Source organism: Cheilinus undulatus, linkage group 5 (assembly GCF_018320785.1).
Source record: "Cheilinus undulatus linkage group 5, ASM1832078v1, whole genome shotgun sequence".
NCBI lineage: Eukaryota > Metazoa > Chordata > Actinopteri > Labriformes > Labridae > Cheilinus > Cheilinus undulatus.
Genome location: NC_054869.1, coordinates 37,407,976 through 37,434,612, shown reverse-complemented (window position 1 = coordinate 37,434,612; position 26,637 = coordinate 37,407,976). Strand labels below are relative to the sequence as shown.

At 38.0% G+C, this 26,637-nt stretch overlaps 1 protein-coding gene across 2 annotated transcripts in view; it reads left to right on the top strand.

Moving 5' to 3' along the window:
* The window catches only part of oxct1a (3-oxoacid CoA transferase 1a), an 87,450-nt gene that overhangs the window by 38,978 nt on the left and 21,835 nt on the right, over positions 1-26,637 (top strand). For both annotated transcript variants that reach the window (XM_041787752.1, XM_041787753.1), the window contains 5 exons: positions 369-417; positions 3,325-3,397; positions 5,747-5,822; positions 21,392-21,481; positions 22,330-22,410. In XM_041787752.1, the coding sequence (XP_041643686.1) occupies positions 369-417; positions 3,325-3,397; positions 5,747-5,822; positions 21,392-21,481; positions 22,330-22,410 (369 nt within the window). The remainder of the gene's footprint in view (positions 1-368; positions 418-3,324; positions 3,398-5,746; positions 5,823-21,391; positions 21,482-22,329; positions 22,411-26,637) is intronic.

Genomic DNA, 26,637 nt, shown 5'->3' with positions numbered 1-26,637 from the left:
CTGAGTCTTCAGCAAAGACTGCAGCAGCTGCTGCTTTGGAACAACTACCCAATCAGTTATGTTGACAGGAGAATATAGGCTCCTATGCTAATGAATTATTTGTCAAAGTTTCCTTTAATTACTGTTGCCAGTTTTAAAGAGATTCTGCTCCTTCCTCTCCTGAGCTCTCCTCTCCTGTCAAACAGGATTGCTCCCTTTGTTGAACACAGAGAAAATCAATGTCTCATCTAATCAGAAAAAATGTGATTGTGTCTGTCCCTCCCCTGAAAGATCATGGCTGGGCAGGCGGATTGACATGTGTGTGAGTGTGTGTGACTGCTCAGCTGTGTGCACATTCTTGTTTATCTTTATCCTCCCTCCTTTATCAGGGCCCTTACCCTACTGAAGATGAGGTGGATGCAGACCTGATTAATGCTGGTGAGTGTTAAACTGGTCAATAACTCCAGATAATACATTTGTGTAAAACATTTAAAGCTGGGAAGGCATACTTTTGAAGTACTTCAGGATGAAAGAAGAACGCTCTCCACAGAAAATATGAGATTTGGTGCAATACCATACGGAATCATGCACTATTATTCCTGAAGGAAATTGGTCTTTGCCTTAGAGGCAGGAGACAGAGCGAAACTGGAGTCTTTTAAGAAAATCTGGTCATGGCCAGGTTAGCTTCATAGACTCAGTGACCGGCTCAGAGCTGAAGTTTTCTCTTTCTCATTCTTGGACTTGAGTTTCCTGGTTCTCTGAATGGAGTTTCCCTCATTTCAGGGTTCACAGACTCAAGATTTTCTCCAAACCTGCTTTATGAAACAGAGCCTAGATCATTCTGATATTACTACAGGTACATCTCAAAAAATTAGAATATCATGAAAAAGTTCAAAAAAAAATTTTTCACTCATTTTAGAAATTTAAACCTGTATATTATATACACTCATTACACATAGAGTGAAATATTTCAAACCTTTATTTCTTGAAATGTTGATGATTATGGCTAACAGATAATGAAAACCCAAAATTCAGTGTCTCAGAAAATTAAAATACTACATAAGATCAATAAAAAATGATATTTTATACAGAATGTCAGGCTTCTGAAAAGTATGTTCATTTCTGTGCACTCAATACTTGGTTGGGCCTCCTTCTGCATGAATTACTGCATCAATGCGGTGTGGCATGGAGGCAGTCAGCCTGTGGCACTGCTCAGGTGTAATGGAAGCCCAGGTTGCTTTGATGGCAGCCTTCAGGTCATCTGCATTGTTGGGTCTGGTGTCTCTCATCTTCCTCTTGACAATACCCCATAGATTCTCTATGGGGTTCAGGTTAGACCAGTTTGCTGGCCAATCAAGCACAGTAACACCATGGTCACTGAACCAGCTTTTGGTACCTTTGGCAGCATGGGCAGGTGCCAAGTCCTGCTGGAAAATGAAATCAGCATCTCCATAAAGCTTGTCAGCAGAAGGAAGCATGAAGTGCTCTGAAATGTCCTGGTAGATGGCTGCGTTGACTGTGGACTTCAGAAAACACAGTGGACCAACACAAGCAGATGCCATGGCAGCCCAAATCATCACTGACTGTGGAAACTTCACACTGGACTTCAGGCAATGTGGATTCTGGGCCTCTCCACTCTTCCTCCAGACTCTGGGACCTTGATTTCCAAATGACATGCAAAATTTACTTTCATCTGAAAAGAGGACTTTGGACCACTGAGCAACAGTCCGGTTCTTTTTCTCCACAGCCCAGGTAAGACACTTCTGAGGTTGTCTCTGGTTCAGGAGTGGCTTGCTGCAAGGAATGCAACATTTGTAGCCCATGTCTAGGATTCATCGGTGAGTAGTGGCTCTTGATGCGCCGACTCCAGCCTCAGTCCACTTCTTGTGAAGCTCCTCCAAATTCTTGAATGGATTTTGCTTGACAATCCTCTCAAGGCTGTGGTTATTCCTTATGCTGGTGCACCTTTTCCTACCACACTTTTTCCTTCCACTCAGCTTTCCATGAATATGCTTGGATACAGCACTCTGTGAACAACCAGCTTCTTTAGCAATGACCTTTTGTGGCTTACCCTCTTTGTGGAGGGTGTCAGTGACTGTCTTCTGGACATCTGTCAAGTCTGCAGTCTTCCCCATGATTGTGTAGCCCACTGACCCAGACTGAGAGACCATTTAAAGGCTCAGGAAACCTTTGCAGGTGTTTTGAGTTAATTAGCTGATTAGGGTGTGACACCATGGCTTTTTAATTTTGAACTTTTTCACAATATTCTAATTTTCTGAGACACTCAATTTTGGGTTTTCATTATCTGTAAGCCAAAATTTCAAGAAATAAAGGTTTGAAATATTTCACTCTATGTGTAATGAGTGTATATATTATATGGGTTTCACTTTCTGAAATGAGTGACGAAGAATATTAAACTTTTTCACAATATTCTAATTTTTTTAGATGTACCTGTATAAGCAATATTGATAAGGAAATCAAGAGGACTGCCACTGGTGACTGTAGTAGTTAAAACTGAGCATATTTTAGATTCAATTGAACATTTATAATAATAATGATAATAACAGAAGACATCCAACTGATAGTGATATTGATAGCTGTACCAGTTGTGGACAGGTGGGTCCACAGCGGCAGCCAATAGATGACAACGGCCAAAAGAAGACTTGCAGGAAAATGCTTTAGCACACAGAATACCCTTTTACATCTTTTCTACTGGGCAGAGCAGCACACCAGACCAGCAATGGATGCATCTCAGCAAGAAGCCTAAGATCCCACCCATTGTCTTCAAAGCTGATGAAATCGTCTCTGCTGAAACACGTCAGTCAGTTTGTACCCTGCTGCTCTGCTCAGATTAAAAGATATAAGAAGTCCTTGTGTGTGCTGGCTATTTGCTTTCCTTTAATGATACATGAAGATTTAACGCTGGTGGCGTAAAATAATAAAGTATGAACACATACAGTGCCATCATACAATACGGGTTCTGACCTTTGGGTTTCCTGTCCCCTGAGCGATGTCTGATATTACAAATGCACAAAACCTGTATCTGAAACTTATTAAAACCAAATTAAAAATGAAAACAATATATCATAAAAAAACAAATGAAAAATTAAAACGGTTTTAACTTGCCTCAGACTCATCAATACCTAATGCATGCACATTCTGTGTCATTTATCCTCCATTGGTTTCACACATTTAGTTAAAGCTTTGTGTCAGCTGTCTCTACTATTTTTATTTGTCTTTGAAATACTGTGTTATCAGAATGACAACTGTTGTATATAAATCCAAAAATGTTATCTTGCTATATTGTTTCTAATGAAATAAAAAGACCGACTCTGTGTTCCACAGGGAAAGAGACTGTCACTGTGCTTCCTGGGGCCTCCTATTTCTCCAGTGATGAGTCATTTGCCATGATTAGGGGGTGAGTTCAAAACAAAAGCTATGAGGGCTTATTGGATGACTGTTCAATAGACATGTCTGACATTTCAGGCTTAATCTTAGAAAGCGTATTAACAGTTAAAAATAATGTTCATAATAACAACAGTCCTTTATTTAAGCTTCTTTGTCTGGCTTATCCAGAAAATTAATGAAGTAATAAACTTCTTTGATCTTCTGAGCATGTTCTCCTCTAAATCAGTTGCTTTCCACTCTTACCATAAGCAAACTTTGGCCACTGAGCAGGACTGGAACACAAGACACACTCCTGATTTGTACTACTGGACATTAACAAATAGCCACTGTCACCAGAAGAACAAGATGGCAACCATGCCAATATTCCCAAGGTCCCTGCTTCTTATTGATTTGCCAGCTGTCTGCAATTGCCCACCCGCACTCCCTGCAGCATCAGTTCCGTTTGTCCACCCAGTGGAAATCCAATAGTGCTCATAAATTGCTCTGTCCCGTCACTGGCGGGGACCAAACATAGCCACGCTGCTTATGTGTGTGCCTGTGTGAGTGTCTGTGTTCCTGCTGTTATGAGTCCAGAACTGCAAAGAAAGTTCAACACAACACAGCATATGGTGGATTTGGAGCCATGTTGACTTAAAACCACACCAGATACTTCTCATAGGGATAACATTTAGGTTTGTACAGCAATATCACAAAATTTGTTTTTGTGTTTGGTTTTTTTGTTTTGTTTTCAGGTACAACAGAGAAACAATCATAATCAAGATGCTATTGCTGTAACTGAAGGAACAGAGGCTTTGAGCCTAATTTGAATATGTGCAACAGCTAGCATCCTAATAATCGTGTTATCTGCCCTTAAACATTATTGGATTTTAACTAGTGCTGTAAATTGATGAAACAGTTACTCTATTTTTTAAGATTTAAGATTATATTGAAAGCATAATCCTGCAGGTTTTCAGGAGTCCAGCGCACTTCCCACCCTCTTGCAGATAATGCTGATCTATGGGTTGGGTTAAATGAGAACAAAAAGAAATAAGAGCACAGAGAATTTTTTTAGGGATGCACGATATTGGATTGTTGCCAATATTTACTGATTAATTTTAGCTGATGCCAATATTGATACTGGTATTTAAATATGTTTGACATAAATAAAAATTCAGTCGTTTGAACACAATGAAAGGTTTGAGGATGAAAAAGAAAAGACGCTTTAAAGTTTAAAGAATGAGGATGATTAAAGAAAAAGATCTCAACTTACATAGGTCTGTTGGTCCAGCCTAAAACTCTACTTATTTATTAGTATATATGGCCAAAATTTACAATTGCTATATGCTGATATACAGTTATCTAGGGAGTTTTTTCTGTTCCGTATACATACAGGATATAAATACCTATTCAAAAGGTGGTTTGATCATGCAGGGTTCCTTTTAAACCAACTATAAATAACAGTAGACTGATAGCACTTTTAGCAACTCTTAGCAGCCCAGTTTAGCACTATTTTGATCTAGAAATGTAGGCTAGTATGTAGGCTGTGTTGCGTTGATCTCACATGTAACCAAAGCATTCAGCACAGCAATTTGGATATTATCTTGCAAAGGGGATTAAAAGCCAGTGGTTCTAGCACTGCTAATATTAGCTGTATTCTTCAAACCAACTTCACATTGTTTACCCACTGTGGTTGTGATCCCAACTAGAATATTTTGACTGTTTCAAGATTTTTCTTAGCTTTAGACTCATTGACTCTCTGCATTTATAATTCACATTTACTCGGGTTTGAAATGACTCACCTTGGAACATCATCATTAATCTGCATACATTTTTGTGTTGTGTTAATTGTTTCTGACATTAATGAATCAGCAGCACTAGTTGTAACATTTAGCTGCTGATATAAAAACAATTGCAGAAACAAAAGGGAACTTCTCTTTTTTGACACAGAATCACTCTCAGATAAATTAAATGTCTAACTTAGTGGTTGAAACTGACTTGAGTTTCTTCTGCTAGCACAGAGAATTGATATGTTACAGGCCTTTCATGTGGAGGCTGTAGCCTTTAAGACCTCCACATCTACAACTAAAAAAAAAGTAAAATTCAAAACAGAGGGAAGAAAAACTCACACTACTTTAAAATGATATGATGAAAATGATAAAAAATGAAACATTGTTAATGTTCTTCTACCACGGGCAGGTTCTGCAATCATGAAAGCAGCTGTTATAAGAAGGTAGTTGTCATGAAGAAGAAATCTGTCTTTTTGTGAGAATCTGCTCTGTAGTATCAAGTTTCTTTTGTCTTTGAGTGGTCCAGTGAGTTCATAAGTGTAACTGATTCTGGAGTTGACAGCTGTCTCCTTCTGTCCTGTCACTCTCTGCAGAGGTCACGTCAACCTGACAATGCTGGGAGCCATGCAGGTGTCAAAACACGGGGACCTAGCCAACTGGATGATTCCTGTAAGTTTGGATTTAGCGGCACACATCACATCTGTTCCCTTCTTTTGAATTCATGCGCCTTGCTCCATCTGCTTTATATAACATAACAATCTGTGATGTAGTTAGACTCTTAAAAAGGCATTAGAGCTTTTATGTTGATTATTAATTCTCTGGTATGTGCAGTGTTTAAAGGACAAGTCGTGTTTATATTGAACTAAGTCTCTGTTTTGTAGACTATTAACTTTAATAGGTGAGAAACACTTATTTGAAAGTTCTTGAGCAGCATTTTAAAAGTTTAAACCAGGGTTTAAAATCAAACTAGATTAAGTAAAACAGCTGTGGTATGTCAGTCTCGTTTTGATACAGGTTACATTCTGAATTTCTGTGAACATGTTTAACAACTACAGAGTTTTTTTTGTCATAAGCTGGAGTAGAAATGACTGTACCAATCACTAAAATACAAAGAAACAACTGATCTAAAACTTTGTATTAACAAGACTTTTCAATGTTAATTCAGTTTCACATCCATCACTGATGAACCAGGCTGATGTGTGCCTTCAGGCTCTGCTTCATGTACTTAAATGAAACATATTTCACCCTTTTAAGACAAGTTTATATTGGTCTCAAAGGTCCCCAAAACATGCATTTAAAGTTTGTTGTTGAAAAAACACTCCAGTATAGGATCTTTGTATGCCTAAAATACCCTCTGTTTTAGCCCTGCTCAGAACAAGCTGTTTCTGTGTCTGTTGCTTTAAATATTACTGAGCTGTCTGACTCCGCCCCATGACCACACCCCTCTCCGGACATGGATGTGGCACGATGGATGTGGCTGTCCTGATCCTCCTTTTAGCTGCCAGCAGAGAGGAGGATCAGGAGAGGAGGGTGGAACTTTCTTCCAAGCTGGAGGGGGGCCAACAGCACCTGGGGGCGGGGCTAACTCCCCACATGACATCATGAGGGGAAAATCTGAGAACAGCTTGTTTCAGCACACATTTTCTGAAAGGGGTGGGAGGGTGGGGGTTCTGGTACTTTAGGGCATTGTGGATAGGCAAGGGGGACCTTTTCATGTTAATAAAGCCTGAAAAAGTGATTTATGTATAATATGTCCCCTTTAAGATCAGGTCCATATAACGCCAGGAAAGTTGATTTATGACCACGTACACATGCATCTCAATGAATTAGCATATAATCAAAAAGTTGATTTCTTTCAGTTATTCAATTCAAAAAGAGAAATCTGTATAGATCAGTGGTCTTAACCTTTTTTTTTTTTGCCCAAGGCACACCTAATATCAAGCCAAAATCTTAAAGCACACAATATCCATACCTATACAAAAAAGCCTACTTAAAACATGTTACAGTACCTCATGTTGTCTACTTGTAGTAATATTGTATGGTTATACAGATACAATGGCACATCAAGATCTGCCTCATGGCACACTAGTGTGCCTTGCCACACCTTTGAGAACCACTGATAAAGATTCATTACACACCGATATATTTCACGTGTTAATTTATTTTCATTTTGATGATTATGGCTTACAGCTAATGAAAACAAATTTGAAAATAACTTAAAACTTATTTTAAAGAATGATTTTTAACACATAAATGTTGGTCCACTGAAAAGTATGGACTTGTACAGCACGCAATAGTTTAAATTTGAGTTGATAAAGGCTAATCATTGTTGGCCTATCTGGGTTAGAATTTTTTTTCACTTCCTGTGCCATGTATATCTGTTTGTTATCCCTTCATAAGTTCATTCATGGTTGCTTTTAGCATTTCTCAGAGGAGCACCTATGTGTTTATTGAAGCAGCTTCCTAGATGTCTGCTCCTCGTTGTTATTCAGAAGCACAAGGATATACTTGTAAAGGGATCAAGGGGTGGGGGTTGTTTGTAGGACCCTCATTATAATGTGTGGCTAGCATTATTGCTATATGTTTCATCAGGTCAATTTATCTTAAGCCCCCAGTTGCCACAGTCCTCATCTGTGATTACTAAGGTCAAGATCCCATTAAAAGGCTGACCACAATAAGGCAGAGCTGGGCCAAAATGGCCTCTGGCACACAGCTGTTTTCTGCTTGACTGGAGTGCACATAAAAGGTTGTTTCAGCAGTGCATCGCATCTAGATGCTCCTTTTCTAAGCAGCCAAGTGGATGCAGAAACAAAGTGTTGAAAATGGTTACACAAAAATCTTTACAGTCTAACTCTGTTGTTTTCGGATAGCATATTATAGCATATTAGACAGTGTTGTGAATAGAAACATTTTTAAAAAAGGTGATCTTTAATTTATTTTCTCTTTACCTTTCCAGTTGTACTTATTTGTCTTGGTGATTGCTAATTAACCAGCCTTTGATTAAAGAAGCTGTGCAGAAAGTGAAGACTTGCAGTGAAATTCATTATCAGGGAGTTTATCTCATTTGGCCATTGAAGTGTTGGACAGTTTGTAAAGCATAATTATACAGCCACACAGGCGCACGTACCTCTGCCCCTACCTACGCTTCCATCTTTATTGTTCCCCTCTTTTAAAAGGAGGGATGAAGAGGATTAGATTCCCCACCTTCTTTGACAATGAAAATTATTCACTATCTATAGATGGGTACAAAGCGTGAAATTGGAAATGTTACGTAGGAGTTGGGGATGCAGTATTCTCAGCATGATTATGTTGATTTTGAAAGCTTTAATATGCAGAGTGCAGATGAACATTTTCCAGCTGAGGGCTTTGAAATGCTTTTACATCTCCACTCAGCCTGAAATATCATGGAGAACAATATTGAGAGAATGGATAATAGAATAAAGCATACTATTTTGGATGTGAGCCACTATTTTATTCCTAAACTTACTGGAGCTACTTTATCAAGCTGTCCTACATGTAGCACCCAGCTGTTCACTGGAGATGCAGACACTGTGTCCTCCCACTTCTGCAGCTCATACTTGTACACTGGAGCTACATAAACCTCTCAGAATATTTTGAATCCTTTTACTGTTATTCGTTCTGTTTTGGCTTCTTGTGCAGTTCTATTACATTTTCACCTCTCTTGTCAAATCTGAGAAAATCAAACAGCTATTGTAATCAAAGGATCAGTAAACACATTAAGACTGAGTATTCATGTTAATGGCCATTGACTTAATTAGAGAAATCAAGAGCCACGTCTGTTTTATTCTAAACCCCTGTAGGTTCAGTGCAACAGCAGCTCAAGTGCTGCCATCCCTCGAGTCACTGACTATTAAAATGCAGTTAGGGGCTCAAGTGCTCATGATGAGGCATACTAGCAGCTTTAATGAAAGGGGCTGCTTAAGACTATACTCACTACTCTAATGGCTTTCCTACCACTGTTCACTAGCCTGTCTTTTCTACTGTATCATAATTCAGCTGGACACATAGTCAGTAAATCATATTGTTACATCTTTACTTAACCTTTCAGGATTTATTTCTCTATGTTCATTATTTGTTCTCCCATCCATGCACTGCCTGCACTGTACTGACACTTAAAAGAAGGTTTTATAACCTTGTTGAGCACTTTAGGCTAATTGCTACAACTAAAAAACTAAAGAAACATAAAAAAGGTTATGATAAACATATTTTTATTACAGAGCAGATACATTTTTGATGATTCTCTTGTTTATGATAAGATTTACAATATCATTATAAAGTAATTGGTGTTGTCATTTTGTGGAGTCTACATCATCGCCCACCCAAAATAAGCAGTCCTTAAAAATTTAACACTGTTCAATCAAATTTAATAGGATATTTTGTCCATCTTTTGTATATCTCTCCAAATCAGGGATGTTGGATGTTTGCTGATATCTGATATGCCAATAGTTCAAATTTTAGCTTACAAGGTATGGCAATTAAAGATGAGACTAATGCTGTTATACAATTGTGTTGAACATTAACATTTTTCATGTCTGTCTCCTTTAGTCTCTCCCCTTCTGCATCAACACACCACTGCATTCAGGTCTTCCACTAATCAAAGCAGTGTAGTCGATCTTCTTTGGACAGTTGTCTCAGAACCTCTGTCGTTCTTTTCTTAATTTCTGGCACAGACTCAAAACATGTTCCTTTGAGCACAGATATTACTGATATTAGGAAAAAAGGAAAAGTCACGAGGTGCTAGATCAAGTGAATAGGGAGGGTGATCGAGCACTGTGATTTGTTTTTGGGCCAGAAACTGCTTTACCAAGAGCGCAGTGCAATAACAAAACCATTTTTCCACAACTGTGGTCTCTTTGATCTTGATTTTTCTCGCGTTTTTTCTAGAACCTGCTTGTAATAGTGATGATTCACCATTGACCCTTCTGGAACCCACTCCTCCAAAATTTTGCCCTTAGTGTCAGTATCTTAGCAAAAACATGTGCACATCAATCAGTAGCTAGCAGTGAACTAACGATATTGCTTATTGGAAACTTATAGCTGTTATGTGTGAATACTGACCTTTAATATTGTATATAATATTCGGTGTGACGTGAACCACATGGTTTTATCCTCATAAGTGCAGTCTCATTATTCAGTAGCCATTCATTGTATATTTTATATGTCGCATTCAGAACAGGCCAATCAGAGCAGTAAAACATATGTCATAGTATGCTACGTAATGCAAACCATCATCATTGTTAACTATCAGTAGAGCCATTCGGTAAATCAAGGTCTTGTTGAAATGGGTCTGGAGAAGAGCTAAAATATCTTTTTCATCAAGATGAACATTTATTGTGGTTCTTTGTGCATCTTGTATTGAAGAAAGGTTGTCAAGTCCTAATAAAACTAACACTATAACTGCAACAATGAAATTCTCTTCTTTACAAGCTTGCATTGTAACTCAATGATGCCTGTTGCTACTGCAAGATGGATGAGCTGATAACAGATATGGTATCAGGCCAATGTCTGTGCTTTGCAGGATTACCCCCCCCCCCCCCCAAGCAAGCCTTAATGATGATGAAAATAATGACTGTGTAAAAACATATACCTAATAAAATGTGTATAAGCTCAAAGCTCAAAAAGAAATGTGGGAATAAAGAAATGAAGCAATTTTTCATTTGGAATTATGCAAGTAGGAAAGAGAGATCATTATGGCTGATCAATTGCATTTTAAGCTTTGTAAGGTTGCTTAAGCGTAATACCAAGATTTGCTTCTTAACATAAAATTTGCCAACTGAAAATTGATTTTCTCAAATGTGAAATTTGAACTTCAATTTGAAAAAGAACATCAAGTAACCCAACCAGGAAGACACTGATGGAGGAGAGAATTCACTTGGCAGTTTAGTATGTTTAGTATGAATGTTTGGGTTGTCTACAGGGACTCCATAGATAGAAGTCAAGGGACATGGTTGTACAATGGTTATTTAAACATCGGATAGACTTTTGAAAAAAATCTAAATTAAATGGTTTATTATTCAGTATTGGATTCAACCACAAAATTTCTCCTACACAATCATTTGGACTGTCATAAAATATCCAATTTTGAGGCATCCTTTTAACATTCACATTGAATCATTAATTTGTCATTGTTGGAAAAACAAAATGTTGGTTGTAATTTCCAGCTCTAGATGTCATTGTCTTCATCTGTCATCCACTAAAAACACTAATGTTTTCCAGTTACTTTGAACACTATTGCTATTGTCTCCCTGTCACGTCCCATCTCTCCCTCTGATTCTCGTCATTAGTTGTCCGGGTAACGAAGGCTTGTGGCGGTCCGTCGCTATGTTATTAAATGGAGTCATTTGTATCAGACGCCGGAGACTGTCAGAGAATTTGTGGGGGAAGAGAAAGGAAGCCAGTTGGTTAGTGGGAACTCTTGGATTGTGAAGGGGGTCATTTTCTTTGGTGTGTCTGCCACTGACTGGAGAGTGAACACTTGCAAAACAAATGAGGGTTTTCTGTCGTCATGGCAACACAAAAAAATGCAAGCAAGTCCTATATCTAGAAAGAGAAATAAAGCACTAGTCAGAATGCTTGTTTTGTGCTTTAGAGCAACAATAGCTTATTTTGAAATACTAAAGAAACCATCTTCCTCTGAATCTTCTTATTAGCTCCTGTAGATGATGCTGGCAGTTTTTTATGAAAAGTTTTCTTTTATTTGATCATAGACTTTTAATTTCTTTCTTTGTTTGTTGCACTGTTTTTAATTAGTGTACATAATTATTATACGAAAAAATATAAGCACAGCTTCATCTCAGTTCGACTCTTAGTAAAGCCTTTCAAATCTTTACATAAATAACTCTTGTTTTTGCCATTGGCCATTAGCTGAGAAGCCTTGTTGGTGGAGTGGATCTGACTGTGTCATTGTCTCCTCTGTCCCATGTTATGATAGGTGTCATCTCAGCAGAGCTTTGACTTAAGACGTCTTCTGTTATCAGGGTTCTGCACCACTGATGCCGCCTCCTGCAGCCCCCCACGCTATCCCTCACTTTAAAGCCATTATATGGCTGGATGCTCCATTACTTACATCCTCTTTAAACGCCTATTTAATTAGCATATGGGTAAGCTACAGTATATCTTCCTCTGGCAAGGATTATTTTCAAAGACATAGTTATAGGAGAAGTTAAAAGAAATGAAATGGAAGTTTTAGGAGGAAATGGACCACCTGTGGAAACTGGTGCAGTAGATTTTCTCATTACATGCTTCAAAGTGAAGACATGTCCTGAAAATCCCCTAAAAATTCAATATAGATGTTCCCTTTACAGTTGATTAGGCTTTTTTGTAATGCATGATGAAAAATACACAACAGTTGTTCTGAAACAGTACGTAGTTATGCTTTCAGTTGTTCTGAAAAAAACAGCATCTGAAAAATTGGTCCAAAGGTTAAATTACAACTAAACTCTTCCCTTAATAGGGCATTATTATTGTCTCTGTGCTTTCTGCTAATGAAATGTGTCGTTATACACAGTTCCTGTGACCTACTGCCCCCATTGTGCTAAGATTACAGCATGAAAATGGACACATTCAGAGCAGTGAGGAAATTAAAAAGCTGTGGGCCTCCAGTCAGACCTGCAAGGTTAATATCATCAAAGCTGCATTAATTAAATGACTGCATTGCCCACATTGTTGTTTGCATTATAGACTCAGAAGGTATTTCTTTCTGTGGATGGTGTCTGACATTATATTAATTCCATTTGAGCTTGTTGAGCAAAAAGGCAGATGCTATGGCATTTATCCTCACTATTTATTTAGCAAAATAGTTCTCTCTGTACATGAAATGTATCCAAAATAGAGAGGACAGTAATCACTCTCAAGCTACAGTGAGTGCAAGTAATCAGGTGCACAAAACCAGTCAAAACAAAATTTAGGATTGATTATGACTGAATGAGACCACCTTGATTTACACTACCATGCTGAAGCCATGTCATAACCCTGAACTGTATGCAGGAGCTTACACACTTAGCCAACATGCACCTCCTTAAAAGTGTATTAACCCATTAGGGATGCATGGAATGATGCATCGGTTCAACATGGAAATAAACCAATATCAGCCCTTTTGACAGACAGCCACTGGCAAATTATGTGGGCACAAATCAATGTCAGTAGCTCTTATGCTGTGTTAATCTAAGGCTGGTATTTAGTACACCTATTGACTGATTCAGAGAAGAGATGAATCGTTGGGCCGAAGATGTGACATGATGGAAAAACTTGAATCTGTTTTTGGGGTCAAACACTAGAGAAAGTGTTGGCATTTAGGAGTATTACAAATACATCTAAAAAAAATTAGTGTCATTAGAAAGTTATTTTCTCCCTGTGATTTAATTCAAAAAAGTGAAACTTGCATATATTCTAGATCCATTATTACAAGGGGAAATATTTCAACACTTTTTTTGTTTTTTAATCTTGATGATTACAGCTTACAGCTGACAAAATCAGAATTCCACCATCTCAAAATATTACAATATCACAAAACACCAGTCCATAACAGGATTTATAACACAGAAGAGTTGAACTTCTGGAAAACTTTGTTCATTTATGCACTCGGTACTTCATCATGGCTCTTTTTGCACAAATTACTGCATCAATGCCACGTGTCATGGAGCCAATCAGTCTTTGACTCTACTGGGGCGTTAGGAAGACCAGATTGTTCTGGTAGCAGCCTCCAGCTTGTCTGTATTTTTGAGTCAGGTGTCTCTCATCTTCCTCTTGACATTTCTTCAGAGATTCTCTATGGGGTTCAGCTCAGGACAGTTTGCAATTAGATTAAATCACAATATTGCCTGCTGTAATTTTCAAATTGCAGACAGTGCAATATTTCCTTAACCTGAAATGTGTCAAAATACCAGTTTGATACGAGATTTTTGGCTCTACATATAGTGCAAACATTTAAGTGTCATTTTTTAGAATAGCCTACAAAACTCTGACTTTTCCTGTTCATGTATCCGATTTCCTTAATCAAAACGAGAATAACAAAAAAAAGATCATCCCCTTCAGTATAGCAATAGATATCAATTTACTCTATCAGTCAAAATCGCAGTTAGATATTGTTTTCAAAAAGTTCAGCCCTAGTTTAACAAATTAAATTATTTATTGCTTGTGTTTGTTGAACAATACATAAGATGAGGAAACTGAAAAATAACCGCATATTAAATTGCAATCTCAATACTGAGGGGAAAAAATCACAATTAGATAATTTTCACAAATCATTCAGCCCTATTAGGCAAGCCACTTTCTGGTAGCTTTGGCTTCACTGTGAGCAGGTGCCAAGTCCTGCTGGAAAAGGAAATCAGTATCTTCATAAAGCTTCTCAGCAGATGGACGATGATCGTCTTCTGGACAAGAGTCAAGTCAGCAGTCTTCCCCATGGTTGTGGTTGTGTGTACAGAACCAGAGTGGGAGAATGAATGCCCAGAATACCTTTGCAATTGGGTCTTTTCCACAATATTCATATATTTTAGATATTGGATTTTTGATTATTGTGGGCTATAAGCAGATCAAACAAAAAATGTTGTGAAATGTTTCACTTTGTGTGAGATGAATCTAGAAGGTATTGAAATTTAATTTCTGTTGTACATCATGGGAAAAAATTAGCTTTTACTTGGTATTTCAATTTTTTGAGATGCACTTGTATATTGCAATTGCAAAATTGCAGCATTGTCCTGTATAACTCAAATCGCACATCATTTTCAAATCATGCAGCACTAGTCCAGTGGGAGACTTAGGGTGACTTGCAGTCTCTGAGTAATTTTGACAGACATATTGTGTGCACTCTGGTGTGAGATAAATGACCGCAAAGAAAAAAGGAAAAAAAATCTATTTGCCAAAATCTTCAAATATCCAAAGACCATTTCCTCATCCACATCTCTAAGTGGCCAAATAAAAATATAGTCATGAACACTTTGCCCAATTCTCTGCCTCAGCTGATTCAGTGACAGTGTATTTGATCTTCTCCTGTGTCTCTTCTCCATTCTTCTTTAAATAATTGTAATTAAATATACTGTAGGTCAGTATTTATCAGCTACAACTTCAACATAATACACATAGTTTCTGGTACACAAACAAGCAGAAAGTAGGTGGAGTATTGCAGAGCTGCACGGACGTACGAATGCACAAGTATGTAGTAATCATTGCGGTTTAGGCACTGTGTAGATTCCATGTCGAAGTACAAATCAGGCTCTAGGAAGCAGTGGTGTAACAAGCTTTTTACTCTTTTCTTTGTAACATTTCATACACTTTACTCCATTATACAGGCTTAAAACTTAAAACTTTGAGAAAGAAATGTTTCAGTTATAATGTCTTGTTTACCGTCTCGGCTTCTGGTATAAAAAATAATTGACTCCAAAGATACCATGTCACAAAGTTTTTGCATGGTTCCTCTCAATATTGTAGTTTCAGAGCCGCTGTTGTTTTATTAATGTGAGGCATTTTTTGGTTTTAGATGCCTCCTTTAACTTAATAAATGCAGCAAGTTGTTTTTCAAAGTCTACTGTTTGTTTAGAGCAGCAGCTAGAAGCTCATTTATAAAGTGTGTGTGTTTTACCCTTTGAGAAGTAAAGGAGTGAGTTAAATTAAAAGCACATTATCCATTTACCTGTGCATTGTTGTTACTGTTATTACAGATTATGATAAGTGTTGGTTTAACTGCACGCTGCAGCCTCTATGGAAATGGGTCAGATAACCACCTGCTAAGCTGTCAATCAGAAGAAAGCAAATGCCAATCCTTCCTGCAATTCAGGTCACTGACAGCACTCTGAAAGCACAGCAGCCAGTACATGTCATTAGGTCTCCACAGTAACACAATTAGAGTGTTTTCTAAGGAACAAGGTCATAAACATTAGTGAAATGTTTTACCATGTCCACACACAAACACAGTGTCGTGTCTGAGCTGGATGCGGTCAGTAGGATGCAACACAGGCTCTGTAGCTGCATCATTTCATTTGTGTTTGCTTCAGTTTTCTGTTTGAATTCCACTTACAGAGAACCAGTGCATTTTTAAAGGACAGCAGTTAGAAGTTAAACTGCTGTAGTTGAAGAGTAAGGTCTTTTAATAACTTTCCACAAATGCCCAGTGGTAGTTTTACTCTTCCATAAGTCAATGAATCTGGTCTTATAACATCAACATTATAAAATGTGAAAAACTGTGCCCTCATTAACTCTTAGGCACCACACAGCTGCGCAGAGTATGTTAGCAGGTGCCTGGCTCATACAGCTGGATTTACAGCCATGTGCTATGACTATGCCTCTATTTTTTCCACCTAGGGATTTCTGAACACACCACCAGAATTTCTACCACAAAGTAAATTAATACTGAAAAAATGAAAAAGTATAATCTTTCTTTTAAAAAATCTTGCAGATATTTCCACACTCATTTTGGCTGATACCAACATAAACTTTTTGATTCAATGCAATAATACAAAACCTCCTCCATGCTTACCTTGTAGTCATATTGTCTTTTCAACGGTAACAGTGAAGCCAAGCTTCATCTGCATTTTTGAGAGCATACAGCTTGGTAACAACCTGTGAACTCTGCAGTGCATAGCATAAAATAAAAATGTGCCCCTTTTATATTGACGTTATGCTTTCAAATTAAAATTGTCAAACAACAGGTTTGCAGGGTAGTTCCCTGTAAAAAGCCAAATTCTTGAAATAACACAAAAACACATTGGCACAGATGCACTAGTCATCAGCACTGACAATATCGATCCTGTTGACAGTAGGAGTGTAATGTATTTGTATTCTTCCTGAACTGTCCAGGCTCTGGCCATGTAGTCACACGATGAATACATTTGAATTCTTTCTACACTCTATGGTCTGAATGGAGAAAAATGGCAATCATAGACGACAGCATTACCTGCCAGTCTCTGTGGCTGTAACACTCATATTTGTTTGCTAACAACCAACAAAGAAGAGGAAGAAACAGGCATCATGAAACACATGACAAAGAAAAGTTACAGTACTGTCAGCTTACAGGTAATAAATGATGAACATCTAGAATTAGACCTGTAAAGTCAGGACTTTATGTTCCTTTTTTACCAATGAACTGAACCATTACACCCCTAGCTGACAGCCATCGGCACATGGGCAAACAAAATGCCATGAACAGGTATCAGTCGCAGTTTTTAATCTGTTGTGTACTATTATTTTAATGTTGGTGTCAAATTCAAACTTTTCTCCATCTTTCTACTGTATGTTATCATTTCTTGTCTTTACACTTTGATGTGTAATGGCGTCTGGAGGACTTGTGTTTTTGGGATGGCTATGTGTTGTGCTAGAGTATGTAGTATCGGCACTGTCACCACCTGGAGCTTGTAAGGAGACTGGGATGCCGTTTGGGCTGTGATGGCGACAGAGAATGGCTCAGTGTGGGTATGCTAGGTGGTGAGCAACAGCATGGTGGTGGGTGGCTCTGGGACATTAGAGGTCACTGTTTAGCCCTAGGGGGATGTCGTGGGACTAACTGATTTGAACACAGACTAATGGGAGGTCCCACTTGACTACCCTGCTGCCCATTGGTCAGCACGGTTGACTCGTGGAGGCCAATATTAAGAGCTTAACTTGGTTAAGATATCCCTTCACTGAGAGCTTATCTTTTCAGAAGGGCACAAGTATCTTGTATTTACTTTAAATAAACTATTTAATTTATTATCTGCTGATACTGATAACATTCAGATCATGTCTTGCATCCTTATTAAATGGTTGAGAGTGCACACTGCTTAAGTTAAAAGTACATGCAGTTTTACTTTAGGATGTTATATGAGCTGTTACAGCAGATCACTCTCAATGAGCGTTTTATAACGTATAAAGTTAATTAGCAGCAGCCTCTCCCATATCCTCAGTCTTTGCTTTTCCGTACTTCCTCCGCCCCGCCTCCCCTCCCCCAGCCCTCCTTCCGCTCTCTGTTGATATCTTCTCCACCCAGCTGGCCTCCCCGGAGGCAGACAGCATCCTTATGATGCACCACACTTGGCGTATATGTCCTCTGGTTATCGAGCAGAGAGCAAAGCAGACCCTTCACATGATTGATGAGCAAATGGGATTTTAATTCAGTTACTCAGCCGTCACCCTGTGGCCATATCTGCATGTCAGCTTTCCCTGTTTGGAAACTGTCTTTATTGGGAACAATGAAAGACTGGGAGACAACTTTTCAACAGGCTGGCAGGCTTTTGGATTTCTTAATATTTTAAAAACTATTTTCCTTGGTTCCCTTTGAAAATTGAAATAAACATTCATTTTTTTTAAAATATCCATTTATTTTGTTTTCTTAAAGACCTAAACCAGTAGAGCATTCTGAGTTAATTTTTTCATCATCTTTTTATGAAGGATGATGTTCCCCTTGCCTTTATTGTTATTTCAATGTAACACTACAATTGTCACCGAAAGATATTGTGTTACTAATGTCTAGGGGGACAGCTACAGCCACAAAATCATGTTTTAATCTTTTCCTGAGTTAAACAATTTAGTAGTCTGCCGTAACTTCAAACCATTAGCAGCTACATCTAACTAAGACCTGGCCATTAACCTCTGTTTACAGCCTGCCATCTTCTTTTAGCATACAGCTGTGAAAGCTATTTATAAGAGGCTCCAAAGGAGCTCCAAGGTGCCTTTGCTAATGATTTTAAATGCATCTGAATACTGCAGTACCATTGCGGCTGCATCTTTCTATGACCTTTGATAGCTTTTAACATTAAATTCACAGTCAGAATGCCACTGCCTGCCAAAATTGTATCAGAAACCATGAGCCCTGAGGACATGACTCATATGCTTTAAGGTTTTACTTAGGCAACTGCTGAAGCACATTTTTCCTTCACCTCCGCTGGTATCTTTTTGTGCAGATTGCTCAGGTTTAATTTGCTCAGGTTTGGAGTGACATTTCTGCCAGTGGTTTGATACAAAGGCGGTGAATGTAATTTAGTCTGTCATGCTCACAGCATAAAAAATGACATTAAAAATTGAAGAGCAGCATGTTTTTCATAAAAAAGACTTGCAGCTACTCTGAGTAATATGTAAAACATGCTACCAGGAGTTTTAAGTGGGCTCACTTTCCAGAAGAGTGAGATTGCTATTCTTCTTGTTGATTATTGCATTAACTATTATATGATACTATAATGGACACTTAGTATGCTCACTTTCTTCCTCACATCTGAGCTTCACTTGTTTAGAACTGCTATATCTTAAACTAAAATTATTATGAAACCTTTATATAAGTGTTGAAAACCACTGAGGTTTCTCTCATTTACAATCAGTATGTTTACATGCATTTAAAATTATTGCCTTAGTTTGTCTAGAAATGGACTTTTAAATGAATGTTGGCATGCTAGTCCAACTGAAGTCACACAGTTGAATTTATCAAAGTTGGACTAATACACCTAGATGCTACAGCTACAGATCGATTTTTTTCCTCTCAGAGAGTACTGGACTGATCTGCGACATTTGAGGAGAAAGAGGCTGTAGTTACAGGCAGGGGGTTATGGTGTGTTCCATTTTATCTTGGAACTCATCAAAAATGCGCCCTAACTCGTAATTCTAATTCGTAAAGTCAGAGCAACAACTATATACTTTAAAGGAGGAAGTAGGAATGTAACAGTATCAAAATCTCACGCTATGATGATTCCTCAGTGACAAGTCCCGATTTTATTGTGGTATCAGAAAAACAAAACAACAAATGAAGACTTAGGAAAAAAAACAATTGCACTTTATATGTTGCAATACAGAAATGTGCATTAGGCTTAAAAATGTATACTTATACCTTATACCTATACCTACGTAGTGTTACCTAACCAAATCAGTTCCTTGTATTTTTGGGGGTGATGATTTGCCAAGTGGCTCCTCATGACATCTGGATTCCCCATTCCCCAGATGCAGTTTGTAAAGTTGGAAATATTAGCGACATCTAACAGTCAGAGTCTAGACTGCAATTCTCACTTCTTGTGGTAACTGTGGCAATCAGTGGTATCAAGAAAAATGTGCATCTGTTATTTGGTCCCCTCTGTGGTACTGTAGAAACATGAGAGATGCAGAAATCCAAGATGGCGGAGACCATGGAGGGGTCCCTCCCCATATATGGATGAAAGACTTATTCGTAGTTAATAAAAAAATAGTAAATCATACATGAATTTTATATATTATAAATATAACACAAGTATAGACAGGCCTACTTATAAACATTCTGTTTCATTTGAATATAGCTAAATATGACACACTACACCTTTAAGTATGTCTTCACAGTCTGGCAGGGTTTGCACAAAAGCAAAGCACAGCTAGGACAAACCAGGAAGAGTCATCTCTCAGTAAAAACAATTGCACTCTGTGGTGAAATGGTTTGAGATAATTGTCTTTATTTATCCAAGGAAAATATTCGTAAGAGCGCATTCTAAATTATTCATTATAATTGGATTGTAAAAGCTAAATGTGTATTTTCCACTCGCTGGGAAAACCCACAGGACCTGAAGCAAGAGACAGTCGAGTGAGTTTTAGAGGGGCCGGTGGTCCACTCCAGCATTGATGTTTTGTAAAATGTTTATTTTTCTTCTTAAGTTAATGACAAAGAGATCTTTAAAAAGACAAATAGTAAGATGATGTTTTTTTCTAGAACTAAATTAAATTTTTTTAATGTCTAATTGGACAGCCTTTGTAGTGTTGTCTCTGTAAACAGGCCACATTTTTCTAATGCTGAATCATTTCCTCCTGCTCTGTATCTCTGTGTTTGAAACTTTTCAGGATCTTACTACTACAGGAGTAAAATAAGGCTGTACAAAGCACAGAGCTTAAGGGAATATCCTTGAATTGAAGAGACAGAGCCAAAGAGCAGACTTACAGACTTTCATGTATTTTTAAAAGAGGAGGCAGAGTTTTTTTTCTTTTGGGAAAGCTTACAACATTAAGAGGCACTATAGAGGAAAAACATGTCTTGATTATTTCATCTCAGCCTTCTTGCTAAAAGCTTTTGTCCACTTTCAGTGTGTGTGGTTTTTTTATTTGTGGAACGTAATGGCATTTTAATATCTTACTTCATGGCTGTTTATTGTTGGATTGGATGAAAATGTCAATTGTTTAGATATAACGGATGACGTAAGCTCAACCATTTCCCTCTTTCAATCTTTATGTGGAAATGTCACCTGCTCTCATTGTATTATTGACCCAAAGATAAACTGATAGGACACTTCATTCTGTTTTCATAGGGTAAGATGGTAAAAGGAATGGGAGGAGCCATGGACTTGGTGGCTAGCGCGGGAACCAAGGTGGTGGTCACCATGGAGCACTCAGCTAAGGTTTGTATTCATGTTAAGAGTGTGTGTATAGACGTGCTTTTACTATGTGATGTTGCTATAAAAATTACCCATCTCAGGAAACCAGATCAATTAGATTGGCAATTCTCTTCCTGTGTGGAACCTTCCACAGCGTACTTGTATCTGCTCCACCATAATGAGTGTGAGTGTTATGACTGATTAAGGATAATTCTGTTAATGGATTGCTTAATGCCCCTTTACCAGAGAGAGCCAACTCATCCTGATGAGGTTTTGTGCACAAACCATCCTCTAATTGCTCATGTTCACGTGATTTAAATGCAAGTCTAGAATTGGACTCAGTGATTCAGGAACACCTGATTAGTTAGACTTGTGCTGCAGCTATGGATGAATAACCATACTGGGTTAAAATCTGAAAATGGCAAAAGACAATCTAAGTAAATCGGGTTTACTCTCAGAAAATCCAAACGGCTATGATGCAAGGACAATGTAACATTCAGGGTTCATAGAAGCATGCTGTTTGTCCTAATGGGAGCCTGTCTGGCGCCCAGCTATGTTCCAGATGGTGCAGCAGGTGAGCATAAATCTACAGCCCTGAAGCCTGTTTTCATTCATGATGGGGAGGGAGGGGGGTGATGTATGATGTGTGCATCTTAGGCAGCGTCAGAGGCATGTGGATGTGTGCTTTTTCTTAAAGGTGGCTGGGGGGGGGCTACTGAATCAAGCATATATTTCCTTTGGGAAAAGCATGTTTGTAAATAACACACTGTATCCAAGGATATATTAAGAATTCAAGCTGAATCCCTGAGTAAAATAAGGTGCTGTAAGAAGTCACTCACCCCTTGATTTTAACCATTCACTCTTCCTTTCAGGGAGGAAAACACAAGATTTTGGAAAAATGCAGCCTGCCTTTGACAGGAAAGCAGTGTGTGGACCGGATCATCACAGAGAAGGTGTGCTTTTCTCTTTCTTTGATATTATTTAAAGAGAATATTTTGTATTTTACAAATTCAAATACAGAATGTCATAGTCATTCCTCATTTGAATAGAAGTGCTTGGATGGATTTGTCATGCATGAAAGGATGAGTGAGCCATTAGCCATCAACTTACACCGATTACTAATAGGTGTTGAATAGTAAAAGCCAATGAATAAGCTGTGTCTGTGCAGTCCACATGACCGGTGTAAGACCTGGAGCCATGTTCACAAAGCTTCCTGTCCAAATAGTCGCTCCTAGCGATGAAATTCTAAGAAAACTCCAGGAGTAAGGGACTATTGTAAAGTTAAGACTAGATTCTTGCAAAGATAAGTTATTCACAAATCCCTTAAGAGAACTAAAGTGACAAACTTTCAGCAGTAGTGTGGGGAGCTTTAAAGAGGCTTAAAGGATAATTCAGGAGGAAGATGGAGCTTTCTGTCCATACTCTTTGTTAATTTCATCTGTATTTGTTCATTCTTTCAAAGTTTATGCATACGGACCAAATGTTAATTACAAATAAGGGCAGTGTTTAGCAATGAAGCCAACACTTCCAGCCAGAGCAGCTATACACAGCAAAGAAGAATACTTTGAGAAATTACTACAGCTTTGTGATTGCCAAATATTGTGGGAGTTGTTAAAAACAACAGAGACAGACAACTACAACAGAACGGCTAGGCGAAGGTAGGATGGAGCAGTAACCAAGGAGCAGTGGAGGTCTGTGAGAAAAAAAGCGACCTCTAGTGGATTGATTTTTTTTACGTCCAACCCAGTGAAATCAACGTGTGTGATGTGCTCACAAGAGACACAAGTAAAATCTTTCGGGTGAGTTAATTACATTTGAAGTCAATAAAGAAAGGTTCGGCACGAATCACGTGAATTTAGCGGGTTTGCTTATTTGCGAGAGTTGAAATATCTGAACTCAAGCGAATCACCATGCATCATCAGCATGGTGATACTGCATCGTCACCAGAGGATCGCAGAAGGACCAGCCTGGGGGGCAGGGTCTGTCTGTGACTACCCTGAGCTATACGACACAATGTGCCTGTTCTACTGGCAGAGGAATAGCAGTCCTCTCAATGTAGTCAAGCTCAGCCATGTTTGTTGACAACTGACTGATATGATTGATGTGGGAGAAGGAAGCTCCTCCCCTCTTGTATCTTTTGTGCACTCACTCACACAGGATTTGACCAGCGAGTGGTGCGAGTTATTAGCCCAAATCACAAAAAATTATATTCATGCATACGCGCAGTTAGACGAACGGTTGCATCTGGTGTGAACACAACATGAGTCTGTGGGCCTCAGAAGTGTCTCCAACAGAGGAGAAAATGGTGAAATGTTGTCAGAACTCTGAATGAAGAGTATTTTTATATCATAGGTCTATTTTGGGCTGTCTGCAGTGCACATTAAGGTATGTACTGTATGTTGAGTTCCTTTTAATGTGGTTTACTCCACAGATACGTCATTGATTAAGGCTATTTGCAGGCTGACATTTCTATAAATATGTGAAGAACCTGCTGTGCAAGTGAGCACATTTTAAAACATGTTATGAGCTTTTTTACTTTTGAAGTATGACTTGAAATGTATTCAGTTTGTGTAAATTTCATAGAAAAGGGTTGACTTCACAGTTTCTGACTCATGATATAGTAAATCAATTCCCTAGTCCTTTTCCCATTATCAGTAAAAAGAGCAATTTTTTCCTCCTTTTTGGATCATCCAATCACAGCCTTTGAAAAAAAAAAAAGTGTCATACATAGCAGCAGGGTCAACCCCTGCCTCCTGTCTTTAGTCCAGATCACATTGGTGTTTAAAGATGTGATGTTTACGCCCCTGTGACATTTTGCCTTCTGCTGTGCTGTGCTCTTTACGCTGCTCAAACTCAATGTGCATTGACAGATGGGATCATGTAATATCACATTGTTGCGGAATCAATATGAATGTTTCAAGGCGCAATGATGGCAAAGCTTCATTGCAGAGGTGTCCCAGAAGTGCAGTGTGAAACACCCTTTCAATAAAAGCTTCTGTACCTCAGAGTTTCTCTGAATAATCTTAAACCACTCTTAAGCACGACTCCTTGTTAGAAATGTTTCTAATTTAGGAGCCTAGTGAGAGGATTCTTTGAAAGTGTGTGAATACGTGTCTTTATTTCAGCTTGAAAGGAAATGGATGTTAATTTTCTATAACAAGTTTTTCTTTTTTTATGTTCGATAAATTAATATTTACCTATCATTTGTAAGTTTTTTTTAATGTTCTTGTAAAACATGAATACACCAAATTCACAAGCAAAGATATGGCAGTAGTCCACTACATTAATGAATGAGCCTGTACTGAAATTAGGCAGCAGTGTTGGTGGTGTGTGGTGCTTAAGGTTTTACCTCTTTTTTCAGTAATCATGCATTCATTGTGATCGTATTTGATAAAAATTATCATAAAACATTTCTCATTGAGCTGCCCAATGGTTTAGTTACCCCACAGGTGATTATCATTAGTCACATTGAACTAATCCTCATGATGAATTGATCGAACACCTGCCGTTATCGACCTTTTACCTACATGACAGCTTTAACAAACCATGATAGCTAAGTTATTTTTTTTTATTTTGGCTTCAGTTCATTAAAATCATGGCTCAGTGGTGTTTAGTCGAGCACTGGCTGTTTTCCTCACAAATTATTGGCTGCAGTTTCTCACCTTCTAGTTAGAGGGAATGGCTAAAATAAAAATCTAAAAATGATTACTTTTGGTGGTTGAGGGTTTGCATTCCTATTTTATCACTAATCAGTTCCCTGAACATACTGACAAGAAGCAAAGCCAACAACCAAAACAAAGATCACACATACATCTTTATGATGTTCCTTCGCACACAAACACAAAAACAATCATGCTGCAAATGATAAGCAGGCTTGTTGCAGCAGAGAAGCACAGAGATGGAAATTATATTTATTGAATTAACCCCAACTCAGTCAGATGATTTCTGTGAGGAGGATTGGTATTGATTTTGTTGTTTTTTTTTTCATGTTAGGGATTGGGTTGTCCTTCAATCAAATATTTTGATTATTCCCACCCCTGCCTCAGGGCCTTGTCTGTTTATGATGATTAAACTGGTATTGATGGTTTGGACTATATTCTTGAAAAAACAGGCAGATCTGTAAAGGAAATGAAACATTTTTGTCTTAATGTTTGATTTTTGGTTCGGTTGTCTCTGTGAATAATAAGACGGGTTTCAGGCAAATAGGACTTCACCTGCTGTTGTTGCTAGAGAAATACATAAAGATTGCATGGTATTTCTTGCAGTTTCCTGATTTTAGTCTGTATATATGAAATTGTGTTGGCTTGATTTTGTAAAGTCAAGATTGCCACATCATGGATTGGGACTTTCAGTAAAGGGGGATGGATATATTCTGAAAGAATGATGTTGTAAATACCTGCTTTCATCTGAAATTTCACCCCCAAAAAAACTCTGTAATTATTATTATTATTTTTTTTTTTTACAACCTAGGAAAAAATTTTAAGAAAGCGAAGGAGGTCTGTATACTTTCTGAAAGCACTGTATATACATATTCAGTGTTAATGTTGCAACTCAATATTTAAAATGTGCTGATGTGCAAATCAATCTAGACAGCTGATCTTTTGCTGCAATTTTGAAAAATGCAACAACAACCGATTCAAAAAGTTGTGCAGCAACTGGAGCAACTTGGATATATGAAAGTTGGGTCTGTCGGTACTGAAGCATCTATTGCAATGCGATTAAGGCCCATAATTAGTGCAGTATTTACTGAAGCTTAATTCCATGCATGGTTAAGTTCATGGCATGACCTTCTATCTACTCAATGTCCCTTATTTTCTTTAAAAATAAAAGTAGGCTTATATCCAACAGGTCATTACCCTTAGTTTAAGCCAGTAGAAGGATCCAAAATGAAACAAAAATAGTTTTATAACAGCAAAGTTAATCCTGAATAATAGAAATTATGAAATTGATATTAAAAATTATATTTGTTTGACAGTCTGTAAATATATATATGCTGGTTAAACTGGAATTGAATAATATTGTCCAACATTCTTGTTATATCACTGTTTTCCAAATCAGAGATAAAGCACAATTGTAGCACCTGAGAATGAATCCATGTAGCTTTACTGTTCTGTTCTATCACCCCCCAGCTTCTGACAACCATTACCCCCAGGCCTCCTGCTACTAACGTCACAGAGACC